Here is a 13,228-nt window from a genome sequence, read left to right as displayed (position 1 = left end):
CTGAAAAGAGTAAATGAAAGAGATAGAGAACAAAAGACATAATCCACTACATGATTATTATTTAATGAACACTTTATTTAACAAAACTAAAAAACCTAAATTTAAACTACCCCCTCCCCAAAATCTAAAAATAAGTAGTTTAAAAAGTATGTGGATTTAGAAAAAAATATTCACGTGTTGAAGGTTTCACAATTTAGACTGGAAACATTTAGATTTTCGTTAAAAATGGTAATACAGAAGCAAAATAAATTTGAATTTGTCTAAAGTGCCTTGATGAAGAACTGCATTTTGACCATACAGAAAACACTCTTGACCCATATGGTAAAATGTTCTTTGAATGTAATGCAAACAGAATCAAAACCCAACTGTTTGAAAGCCTTATCTTCAATGAGGTATAACATTACTAAAGTTTACTGAAAGTTTATTGAAGCCTTTTCAGTATAGGTAGGATTTCATTAAAACATATACTTTGAAAGATCTTCCTACAAATAGTGATATCCACATCACAATTACTTTACTAGAACAGTCAGCTGCTAAAACAACAGCTGAGAGGACAGTTCATTTGACTTTTTCCACTTACAGAAAATAGTGCAGAGGTCTTATCTCACTAGAAAACGTAACAGCTGCATCTTCCTTTAAACAATAAATGACTCATTTCTCTCTAACACATAACAACATAAAAGTCTAATGAGTCAGATGCAGAAGCTATTTATGGGTGTGCTTTTTTTTTTTTTTTTTTTTTAATTAACAGAAGGATTAGAAAAAACTGCTCTTACCAAAAGACAGAAAAGAAAAAACTGCATGGGGATATCTTGACTAAAATTAAGTACCTGGAATGTTATGTGATAAACACTTCATAAAATTATGAGATATGAAAACTAGTATTTCGAACAGTGCAGCATTTTGTCAACAAGTTTTCAGTACTACAACACTGTTACAATAATACAGCCAGGATGCCTAGATACAAAGTGTTCTGTGTTACATTTCTCTGTTGCACAATATGAAACAAGTTACAGAAATGTTATTTAGATATAATCATTATAGGAGACTACCATGCTTTATATAAATAAATGAAAATAAATTAACACTTTAACAAAAACACTATAATAGAAACCTTTTACACATATAGAGGTTTTGAGTAATATTTCTTTCCTGACATACCCCTACTATACATTGTATAATATTTGCCTGTTCTTTAACTTTGGTATGTTCTTTCTCTGTTACCCTTGCATTTTTTTCCAGTTACCTTCTAGAGGTCTGACCAAATCAGTGAGAACAGTGAGTCTTTCACTGGTTTAGGCAACAAATAAAAAAATCTAAATCAGCTTATTACTTCCCAGAGTCCCTGGAGTGTGAATCCATCCTTTAATTTCTCTATCGCAAGTCCTAGTTCTTCTGAAAACACAGGCTCCCGATCATGTTGCTTTTTTTGAATGCACAAGATGTAAGAGAGAAAAGAAAGTAAAACAGAATAGATTTTGTATTAATTTAATTATCCAGTTTTCAACAACATAAATTTGACAATACAAAGAAGTTGGTCTTACCTTGTTACCATCAGCAAAGTAAGCCTGAAAAACAAAACCAAAAAACCTCACAATCTTGAGAAAAAAACTCATCATTTAAAAACAAATCTGCTAATAACTTATTGGGGTAAAAATTGTATCTGGTAACTTTTCTTTAATAAACCAGTTCATTTGGTTTTATTTTTGTTTTATAAACAAGATCAAAATAATTTCTAGGTTGAAATAATTTACAAAAAGGTTCTGGTGATTAAATTATTTTTTGGTAAGTAATACTAAATCCCTGAATTTTCCATTATATTAAATAAAGATTTTAAAATGTTAAAATTTTTATGTTACATTTGTTACATTGAGAAATACTTTATAAGGAATACAATGTTGACATGAAGGCAAGCTGATTCATCCTATACTTCATGTGCAGCAGCATTTATTATTCAATTTCAAAAACTATGACTTTGGAACTACTCATTAAAATGTAAGCAATCTCAAAATTCAATTAACATCATAACCAATCTAAGAAATGATCATGGACTAACTGAACAATTAACCGAGTTTTTCCACTCTCATCATCATGGACTAACTGAACAATTAACCGAGTTTTTCCACTCTCAGGCAGTGATCTACAAAAGTGATACAATCTTTTCCATCCTCAAAATTAACTCAAACTCTTTGGGAAGCAAAATCTCTGAAAATATCTGCAGTTCTGGAAGTCTCTGAGCCAGCACCAGTTCTAGATCATCATATTTACCAGAAAGAGCCTGATCTTGTTTCAACTGTCCCTCTGGACTGGGGAGGGATAGAGAGGGAAGCATATCCCTGGGAAGCTGGATCTCAAGCTATACGTGATTTCACAGAACAGCATCATAGTCTTCCACTATCAAGTGATATTGGAGTGGAGCCAGTCTTCAGGTCTTGCATGATATGTTTCCTGTGGCAACCACCTTCTAATCATTTACAGCTTCCAGTTTTTATTTTAGAGTATACAGAGCACAGTTATTTAATCCAAGTGACAGGCCTCAAGATTACAAACAAAATCTACCTTTAAGGAAAAGATTTTCAGCTACGCTGAAGATGGAAATAAAACTCCGGGGCGGGGGGGGGGGGGGGGGGGGGGGAGGAAAGAAGAGGGAAAAGAGAAAGGAGGGACAAATGCTTATCTGGATAGATAGATGATAGCAGAAGAAAAGAGGGTGGAAATAATACCGGTGCTAACTCCAGAGACACGTTATGAAACCCCATCAATTGGCAATGTGTCAGACTAGTACATAAAAACCTTCTATTTGTGCAGTCCCTGCATATCACATGATTGATCAGGTCTTAGTGGATTGTGCAGAAGGTTTGGAAATTGTTAGAAGGTAGCTGATCAAGCTCATGGACAGTCTACTGCATTTAAAAGTATGTTTTCCTGAAATACTGAGAGATGAAAACTAATACAGTTTTCTAAAGCAGTATTGGCAGTAGTGTGCAGGTTGTCAGGAGTGACTCAAAATTTTTGCTGCCTTTCTAAAAATCTTTCAAGTTTATACCTGAGATGACTGTTGAGACTGCAGACACCACCACCTATTAGTCTGCTCCAAAAGAAGGAAGACTTATTTTTAAATGTAATGTATTTCATTAAATTATACTGCTGGTTTTCAAACTATTCCTGATCTTAGTGTATTGAGGACCTACATACAACTACTATCATATATACCTACTACTAATGATTTAAAATACAAATCTCGTTCTAAAGACAGTAATTAAAATCCCATAAACAGAATAAATTCCTGTAGTAGCCAAGGATATTGATTAAATGACATGCAGGTGTACTTAAAACATCAAAAGTTCAGTTGCTGCTTATCTTTAGTAGATTGAGAGATGTAATTTTTTTTAATTTGAATAACCAAGAAAGAATTTTTTTTTTCTGTGGAGAGCTTACCACAAAAGCATCCGTCTGTTCATCAGATTCTATTTCCACATCATCTTGAACCTGTTCCACTGTTAGGTCTTCAAGAGGTTGAGGCTGCAAATTAAAACACTGAATTAAATAAATCCATATATTTAATACACTTTTAATGTATTTTTATAAGTGGTGGTAGTGCAATATTGTATATAATTTCAAATAAATGAAGGAACTACCTTTTCTTCCATTTCATAATCCACTCCAAAAATAGGATTAGCTGAATAAACTCTGTGAAGTGAATTAATTTCTTTCACTGCCTCCTGTAGTTTCTCCACGGGGTCTATTTTAAAACCAAGTACATATCCTCCACTCTATATAATAAAAGAAAACAGATATTTATTAACAACTTATTCTCTTTGATGGAGATTTGCAGTTTAATGACAGCAAATTTCAATTTGCTGATATAAAATATTATTTGTATTTTGATAGCTTTCTGTATTTTCAGTCTGCCATTTAAACCAAGGGTGAAATAAAAACAGCAGCAATGTTTCTCCATAAGATAAATAAGCTTGGAACTGGTATCCCATTATATAGGAAAGTTATGTTCAAAAGACCACTGAAAAGGAACACTATAGGTATTTTAAAAGTAGCACTGTAACATTTCAGAATTATAAAACATATATATATATACATATATATATATAAATGAAACCAACTAAAAAAGGCTATTAAAGCTTCTTACCTGCTGAGAACTCTCTATCACCATTGCCAAGCCAAACTTTGAGTCTCGTATTTTTATTGAACGCTAATGGTAAAGGGGTAAAAAGAGTTTATCAAAAAATGCCTTGGAATTACTTTTTTTTTTTTTTTTTTTTTTTAAAAAACACAGCATTAATAATCATTACTGGTTCTGGAAGCTTGGACACAAGCATTCCCTGCCATTTACCATTACAAATCTGAATCACTGAAACCTCAGGGAAAAGTGTCTCATAAGAAGTGGTAACAATTCGTTTCTCAACATCTTGATGACAGATCATAAATCTTAGGGTATGCAGCTGGCATGCAGCATCATAGAAAATAATTTGAAAATTAGAAATAAAGCCCATTCTTCAACATCTGGACCTGCCAATGAATTAATGTGGACAGAAAAATTATAGCATCCAATTAATCTGGACAGAAAAAGAAATATGTTGTGGTTGATGCTACAAGACGAAATTCTTCCCCAAATTGAGGACATGAAAATACTAATTTCACTGTGAGTTGGGAGCATCAGCTGAAGACTAGAACTCATCCCATGTTACAGGATATTTCATTTTGAAAAGGGATGTTTTAAGATACTTACGATTTGTAGATACGGTATGCTGACATTAAAGCTATCATTCATATTTGCATGCCACACTATCCTCACATTAGTAATAAAAAACGTTCCCAAATTTCCCTATTAAAGAAAAAGTATGTTAGAACTGCATTGAAGTATACAGCCCTCTTTCCAAACACAATGACTATTCATATCCATTTAAACACCAGCATAATATAGTTTCATATTTAATCCAATAAAGGCCCGATTTCTTCCCACTGAAAACAGTGGAAACGTTACTACTGATTTCAAGGAAGCAAGATCAAATCTTTAAAGGATATGGCACCCAAGTGGTGAAAACCACTTGGGAGTTCCTATCACTGCAGTAAAGCAGGATCAAATCACAGCACGGCAAAACTAATGGGAAGACACGAAGCTTCTGAGAGTGCTCTTAACTGTACAGATCTAGAATTGGTATATAGTGTAAGTATAATGGCATGCGGGCTAAACTTGGGTAGTTGTGGAGATGTGTGCCAAGGGAACATACAGGAAAGAACTTTTTAGCTTGTCAAGATGGATCCTGTTTCCATTCTGGACAAAACTGCACTGACAGAAATAACAGTTCTTATTTTGTTTCATGGCTCTGGGAAATACAAATAACTAAAATAATACAGATGTTTTCTATTTGCTCCTTGAACCCTTTTTCCACTTTTTCAAGACATAGAATCCTATTCCAATGTTTTCAGTTTCCAGTAATCAAAAGACAACATAGTCTTACAATATAGTCAAAGCTGCAAGTAAACATACAAATATTCAGCAGAGCCCTTTGGAACAGCATGATTTGCTTTCAGGATGATATAGATTTAGACTCATAAATATATCTTCTTAACAGGAGGTATGCATCTAGTTCCTCGTATGTAAGCTGAGTCATGTAGACTTCAGGCTGCCAAGAAGACAACCTTGTCGTACTGAGCAGCACATATGCGATCTGCTTCTCCACATGCAACCAGCTGATGAACTGAATCAAGCGTAATTCCTCTGAGGTTATAGAACTGTAATAGCATAGTTCCTAGGAATGGTGAAAGCTGAAACATTTTCGCTTTGCTGAAGTGAATGTAGTCTCATTTTTCACTATACCTGGTCACTTGATAAATTCCATACTCCACTGATTTTATCATATATTTGTTCTTGTGGTAATAATCTCAGTTGCTTGTTTTGAATCAATGCACTTCTAAGCTTCAGATCACGATACATTTTAGAAGTTTCATAAGCTCTATAAAAATTAAATATAGGTTAGCATTTCAGTGTTTTCTATCTTTTTTTCAGTGTTTATGTTTTAGCACCAACAGGAAATGTGTATTTCCAACTTTTCTTACTACCATGCTGTACAAAAATGTGAGTACTATTAGAATTTCATCACTGTAAGCCATCACCTTTCAGTCTTCTTTACTGAGATTACTTTTAAAGTGGTTTTTTTGACAACCACTTTGATCTTCTGTACTGTTTGGGTGTATGTTATTTCTTTCTTTTCCTTAAAATTGTCATCTCCCTGCCTCTACTGCAAAGCATAAATCTTCTAGGTCCCATGTTATACAGCATGGACATCAAGAACCATTTATTTTTCAGTGCAGGTTAAGTCATAAACATCTAATATATTTCAGTCAGTATTCCACAGTTCTTAAATTGAAACATAAGTTAATGTTTTATGCACACATTCATCCAGATGACAAAAAGTTCAAACATCTTTAGGTGTGAAACATACACTGTTTCGAAGTCAGCGGGAGTTTTGACCATGATTTAACCCTTCATTTCTATCACATGGTCCACAACTACAGAAGATGATTACAGACAGAAATTACAGATGGAACAAAGACACTGAAATTAACTCTTTGCTACTTTGATTTATTCACCTGGTTTATTCACACACGGTGAATGATTTGATCCATGACCAGTATTAACATATGTGAATTTTTATTGTATGTAGTTATGAAATAAAATTTGTGAGCATCTTCTCTCCTCTTTCTAGAGATCGTGTTCTTCTCTATTGAGAAGCTTGTGTGGATGTTAAACATAGACAGTTACATACTGGGTCCATCAGCTGTAGTAATCCCACATTCTGCTTATAAATTTGATTCACTGAATTTTGTAAATGAACAAACACTATTTTAAGTCTGGTACCTGTGCACAGCAATAACTGAAGTGAAGAGCCTGGGACTTCCAGGAATGACATTGGTAAATATGAACTCAAACCGTGTATTGTTACACTTAGTCAATATATACAGAGCTTCTGTCTGTCCTCGTAATTTCTGTAAGGAAAAATTCAGATACAGCATTTTGACAAGACAGTTGACTGTACAGGGAATAGTAATCTTGACATATTATTCAAATTCTTGTTCTAAGTATAATAACTGAAGCTGTAATCTTGATTCTACCACTGATCTACTGCTGTCTTCATCTGAACAAGGTTTTCACTCTGTTTTTTTAGGACGAATGAGCGCTTCCATCAGCAGTAGAACTACTGAAGCCTGGCTCTTACACATATGCATGTCATGACCGAAATACAGTATTTCTGGCTTTGCCTCTTGCCATTCCACTCCGGCTCCCCAAATACTCTGGTTCTACATCATGCCCCTTACCTACCTCCACTAGGTGTGCCAGGAGAACAAGAGACCCTGTGCTGTGCTAGCCCAGAACGGTGAGTGTGCTGAGCAGCCAGGCAGTGTACGTGCCACCAGGTGACTGCCCAGGGAACCTACATAATCACGCTGCCTCTTTGCTGCTATCTAGCCAAACAAATGGCTTCACAGCTGCATGTAACACAGGCTACATATTTGGCAGCTTTCTTACACAAACTTAGCGTCTCTCTAGCCCTTTGTTAAATTTAGATGCAATGAGCCAAATGCGCATGAGTTACCTAGAGGAGAGGAAGGTCACCAAACAGTGGGATTACATGAGTCTCACTGCCTTAGGAAACTGGCTAAAACCCCACTTCTTTAGAAATGTAAAACTATCCCAGCTTTTAAAAATAAACTAAAATTATTCTATTACTGTTCTTGAAAGTAAACTTTGAGATTATTTATATAGCACAGTAAGCGTGAATAATAAATTACAGCTTCTTTCACTATTTTAAAAAGTATTTTTGAAACTTACTGAGTTGGCAGTTCTTGTAGTAATATTTATAATGCAGTTGTAACCAACAGCTAAAAGTTAGGGGAGAAAAAAAAAGAACAGTTTTGATAGCAAGAAAAAAAAGACAACTCAGAATTTTAGAGCATAGTATGGTATTTTGGAGCACATCTTTGGAAGCTGTTTGTGAGAATTCCTTGTTAGTGGTCTGAGTCCTTGTCATAAAAATCAGACTAGTTTAAGCTGAAAGGACCTCTTGAGGTCCTCTGGTCCAATGCCCTGCTCAGAGCAGGGCCAATTCAACCAGGCTGCTCAGGGTGGTATCCAGTCAAGTTCTGAGTATTTCCAAGCAAGTAGATGGGTTGCAACTGGAACAGGTTGCCCAGAGAGGTTGTTGGGTCTCATTCCTTGGAGATGTTCAAAAGCCACCTAGACACAATCCCTGGAAACATGCTCGAGGTGACCCTGCTTGAGCAGGGGAGTTGGACTAGATGATCTCCAGAGGTCCCTTCCAACCTCAACCATTCTGTGATTCTGCCGCCTCTCTGGGCAGCCTGCTTCACTGTTTGACTACCCTTCTCACGGACATTTTTCTCTTACTATCTACTCAGGATTTCCCTTGTTGCAACCTTTGACTGCTGCCTTTCAAACTATCACCATGCAACTCCAAGAAGGTCTGTTTCATCGTGATGTTGTCCTTAAATTTTACCCTTAGAAATAAAATTTTCTACACTGATGATAACACTTTATAGGAGAAAAATAGCTAAGGAAGTGACAAAAAAAGCAGCAAAACGGAAAGTACAAGTGAAGAAGAAACAAAAAGATGAAAAAAAAGGTATAAATTTCATTTTGCTTCTTCCACAGTGGTGCTCTGATACAAAATAAAAACAGAGACCTATTCCCAGCCGTTCTTCTAAAACAAACCAGCCCACTAAGATGCTGCTGGGCTCAATCTGAACATCCACGACAATTCTGTTACCGATACCAATAGTAGCTAGTCAGGTTCCAAAATACCACATGAGAATGAGAATTTGCTTTGAGGAGATTCTGCATCTCCGAAAGCTCAGATCTGGTAGTAGTTACACAGATAAGAATATTCAGTCTTCAAGGACCACATTACAGTCTTTACAGATTTACATTAATACATACAAAAATACCAGAAAAAGACTATTTCATAGATTGCTTATGAGCCATCATCTAGAACTAACAGAAATGGCAATGGTCAAAACCAGCATCCAATAAAATGCTTATTTGTCTATATACTTACCGTGTGTAAGAAATAATACATTGCCTTGAAAGCTAGAGAATGCTCAGTACTTTAAAACTGTAAAAGCTATAGGTTAGATTTCCCTACGTTTTCTATAGAGCTGAACTACTCCGTAAGTTTCTTTGTGAACTGTTCTAGAAAGGTCTGTTCTAAAAACTTATGCACACAAGCAAACAATTTTTTATTTTATGAAATACACATATAAAAGCAGCACATGTGTGTTTGCTTGTGTGTGTGCATGAAATAAAGAGCAAACACAAAAGAGCACACAGTCAGGTTGCGTAAGTTTACATAGGTTATGAACACTACATAGATTACCAGTGTTGACTGGCTATCGGGAACTAAGCATTGGAAATAATTTTGGTACTGAGTAAGTGCATCCTGGCCTTGCTTCAGCAAATTAAATTAAATATGAGTAGACAGGCTGGCTACTCATATAGTTTAAAATTAGAAGCTTATTCAGAGCTCACAATAGTAAATTTGGAAGGGGAGGTACTTGTGGGGAATAAAAACTGTAGAACAGTATAGAACATGAATAAACAGGTGGAACGAGAGATAAAAGTATGGCCAGGAGTGAAAAAAACTCAAAGTTTTGGTTCTTTCTGGAAAAAAGAATGAATTCCACGTAGGCTAAATAAAAAAAACATGCCTGAAGTACCCCTCAACTTCTTTTTTGAGAAATCAACATTAAACACTGATAGTTTTCTACGAATTATTAAAACAGTTCCTGTATTGCTGATAAATTCACAGGTAACAGTTCATTTCAGACTCCACAGAAGCAGCAGATCTATACTTCAGTAATCTGTACTATAACCTATACTGTTGTGAAAGTACAGCACACCACCACAAAGGAAACACAAAATTTATAGTCCACTTACAAGGAGACAATACTTACAGAGATTGACTCTAGGCAATGACAACGAGTGCCAAATAATGCGCAAATTTGTCACAAGGAGTCTACCTGGAAATAAAGAGTGCAAATATTTCTAATCTGAGTAACTGCCATCAAATTAAATGGTTCATTTAATATGATGTATAAAATGTAAATATGTAAATAATGTACATATTTACCTCCAGTTTTGAAACACCAGAATATTCTTTCCCTTTGCTGGAAAGAAAAATGCAGGATACCCTGGCAGAACAATCACTATATACATTTTTTTTTATACTAGGAGAGTAAGTCCAGTCAGAAAAAACAAATGAAACAGCCTCTGGTGTATATCAGCATTCCTCCAAAACAAATCAGAAACAGTTATTGATTTCACATCCACCCACCTATGGTAACAATGTAGAGACAGAATCAGTGCAGAACAGTTCTGTGGGAGGAGAAGGGGAAGGCAGTGAGCTAAGTATCACAGCTGTCCTCATGAATAACCTCACCCATATATGTCAAGTGCAAATCTCCTCTGTTCTGTATCCAGCACAGCAGCAGAGCCAACACAAGGAAATGTCATCTCAGCAAGCTGGCAAGTTCATGCACTTACAGAGTATGTACACTCTTACTGCTTCATTTTAAACTAACTGAGGAAAAAGGATCAAAACAACTTAAGAATGTCATAAAGCTTGAAAAGAGAAATCCTTTCACGTTTTAAAATTGAAATAACTCCTTGCAAGCCAACATGCAAACTTCTGTACAGTGGTAGGTCTATATAAGCATTAAACAGGCTTACAACAAAAGATCACCATGATGTTTATAAACGGATTTCTCTTACAAGGTCTAAACAAATTCTGAGCCAAAACTATCACCTCGTTAAAAGCTTTAACAAGCTATACTCATTGAAAATATCCCCAGAGGAGAAAGATCGGTGAAACAGGCACAGTCTGTGTTCTGCACTGGACCGTTGATACCGAGTTGAATGGAAAACAGACTGGGCTTTCACGAACCTGAACAGGCTAAATATTAGGAAGGTTACAAGTTCCCTGAGTACATGTTTACCTCTGTCTCCATTGTTTCCTTTGGTATCTTCAACAGAATCTAAGCAGTCTATAAGGACCTCTCCAGCTCTCATTTTCATTTGCCTAAAAAAAAAAAAAAAAGAAGAAAAAAATGACATAGTGAAAGACAGATCACTTATTTTCCAAAAGGAAAGCCATTTACATTTCCACACTTCCTTTCCTTTCTCTGCTCACTGCATCATAATACGGAAAATCCACACATGCACACACACAAAAAAGCAACATTATATACCTGAAACTGTTATCTACTACATCTAGCATACAAAAAATGTTAACACCCTTATTTTTAAAATATAACAGTATATAAATAATTATGCAGCAAGTGTGATCAAGCAAACTATACCCCAAAATAGGGAGAAAGTGTGTGAAAGAGGGAGCAAAAAAGTTGCATTCACATAGGCTTTAATGGACAGAATTCCTTCCCTCTTGCCATACTTTTCAGTCATAAGGAATGGAGCCAGGCTTAAGAAAGAACAGATGTGAGCAAAGGAAATGTAAGTATATTCTTACATGAAATACTCTGCTAGATTTTCCACAAAGTTTTTCATGTTTTTCTCAGTTTAACTGATCTCACCCCTTAACTACATAATAACAGGTCTAGTGTGAAGTCTTGCTATGTTTTAATTGTGTTGTGTACAGCAGCCACAACGCTTTAGGGTGCGTAGGCATGAAAAACGATGCATTATCAGGAAGGGGATGATACTACTGGAAATCAGTACGAAGGCGCAAAAACTAGACCCAACAGTGAATCACTATAACAGCGCAAGAAAAAGACATTTATTGGGAGGTAGCAAGAACAGTAACTTTGGAATTAAAATGTACCGAAGCAAGCTCTGCCTATAATACAATCCTGCAAGGAAATAAGACAGAACTGCTTAAATACCCCAGATCGATTTCACGTTTCCAAATGTACCAGGTAGCCCATGTAAAGGGCCGGGGGGGGGGGGGGGGGGGGGGCGTGTTTTAATTTCAAACGGCGACTGGGCCCCACGTGACAAAATCGCCCCGCGCGCCCGCCGCCCAACGGCCGCCTGGCCCCGCCTTGCCAGGAAAACCACCGCCTCGCGCCGCCCCGCCCCCGCGCGCCGTCACGTGACGGCTCCCCGCCGCCACAGCGGGACGCGCCGCCAGCACGCACCCCGCCACTAGTCGCCGCAGCGCCCGACCTCCCCGACACCGCGGTAACGGCGCCCCGCGCCGGGCTTGTCCGGGGAGCCCGGCCACGGCTGCAACGCCACTCACTGCGGGGAGATGTCGAAGCGGACATCTCTGTCCTCCCAGAGCGCGTCCAGCACCGAGCTCATGGCTGGCGGCGGCGCGAGGAGCAGCTCCCTGCGGCGAGCCCGCGCGCCGTCGTGGCAACCGGGGGCGGCGCCTCGCGCTCCGGCAGCGCTCGGGATTGGCTGCGGCGCGGGGCCGCCCCCCCCCCCCCCCCCCCCCCCCCGCCCGGCGGGCGGCAGCCCGCGCCTGCGTGTGGCGGCGTGTGGTAGTTACGGCTTTTCGTTGCGTATTAGTTTTTTTTTTTTTGTCGTGCAAGGTACCGTCCCTATTCTTGCGGATGAAAATTAAACAAAACAAAAATCCTCCCTAAAATTGGTCGAACATAAATTTTCTTTCACTCTAAGTCCTTTTTTTTAAAGTAGATTGGGTGTATCAAAATAGTCTTTATTTGGAATAATTTGGAAATTGTCTGTGGCTGTATTTCAGTTGTAACATCTGGCCATTTTCAAATATGCAATGACTACAAGTGCAGTCTGAAATACGTGAAGAAACTTGACCCTTGCCAGTTTTTCCTCTGGAGCTGGTCTTTGAATCTGTGAGGAGCCCTTTGCTACCAACATGGAAGTCATTACAAGCTTGATTGAGTTTAAAAACCTCTGGAAAAATGTCAGTCCCTTTTCTCTCTCCTTACCAACTGCCTCACAGTGGGAGAGGACGTACCTGGCCGGCTCTGACAGAGATAAGCAGGATTTTCCCGAGGCTGGGAGCCCTTGAAGCAGGATGGGTAACACGTTAGGCAAGGGGAGAGAGTGGGATGGAAAAGAGCAGAGGATTCATGGACAGGCCTTACTTTAAAGCACCTCTGTCAATTCTTATATGTGTCTGAGTATGTTTAATGAAACTCACTGTTGAAAAACTAGTTAAAATGAAACACTGTAGGCCAGAGGTGAAATACAATT

General features: G+C 37.6%; 1 protein-coding gene across 4 annotated transcripts; it reads right to left on the bottom strand.

The window, feature by feature from the left end:
* Window positions 1-54: 54 nt before the first annotated feature.
* On the bottom strand, window positions 55-12,459 carry BBS5 (Bardet-Biedl syndrome 5). 4 transcript variants are annotated; one of them, XM_064514906.1, is made up of 13 exons: window positions 12,291-12,458; window positions 11,029-11,111; window positions 10,164-10,200; window positions 9,988-10,053; window positions 7,850-7,899; window positions 6,878-7,005; window positions 5,837-5,972; window positions 4,745-4,840; window positions 4,145-4,207; window positions 3,639-3,773; window positions 3,439-3,522; window positions 1,545-1,568; window positions 55-1,423 (listed from the first exon to the last, which is right to left on the bottom strand). In XM_064514906.1, exons 2-13 carry the CDS (start codon window positions 11,038-11,040, stop codon window positions 1,322-1,324), a joined length of 933 nt encoding a protein of 310 aa, XP_064370976.1. In that variant the 5' UTR covers window positions 11,041-11,111; window positions 12,291-12,458; the 3' UTR covers window positions 55-1,321. The 4 variants fall into 4 exon arrangements, with proteins under 4 accessions (XP_064370976.1, XP_064370974.1, XP_064370975.1 ...); XM_064514904.1 differs by lacking the exon at window positions 10,164-10,200 and having other exon boundaries at window positions 12,291-12,459; XM_064514905.1 differs by lacking the exon at window positions 10,164-10,200 and having other exon boundaries at window positions 12,187-12,307.
* Window positions 12,460-13,228: the final 769 nt, after the last annotated feature.

This window comes from Dromaius novaehollandiae, chromosome 7 (assembly GCF_036370855.1).
Source record: "Dromaius novaehollandiae isolate bDroNov1 chromosome 7, bDroNov1.hap1, whole genome shotgun sequence".
Taxonomy (NCBI): domain Eukaryota; kingdom Metazoa; phylum Chordata; class Aves; order Casuariiformes; family Dromaiidae; genus Dromaius; species Dromaius novaehollandiae.
The sequence above is the reverse complement of the archived record's forward strand: the minus strand, read 5'-3'. Positions and strand labels throughout refer to the sequence as shown.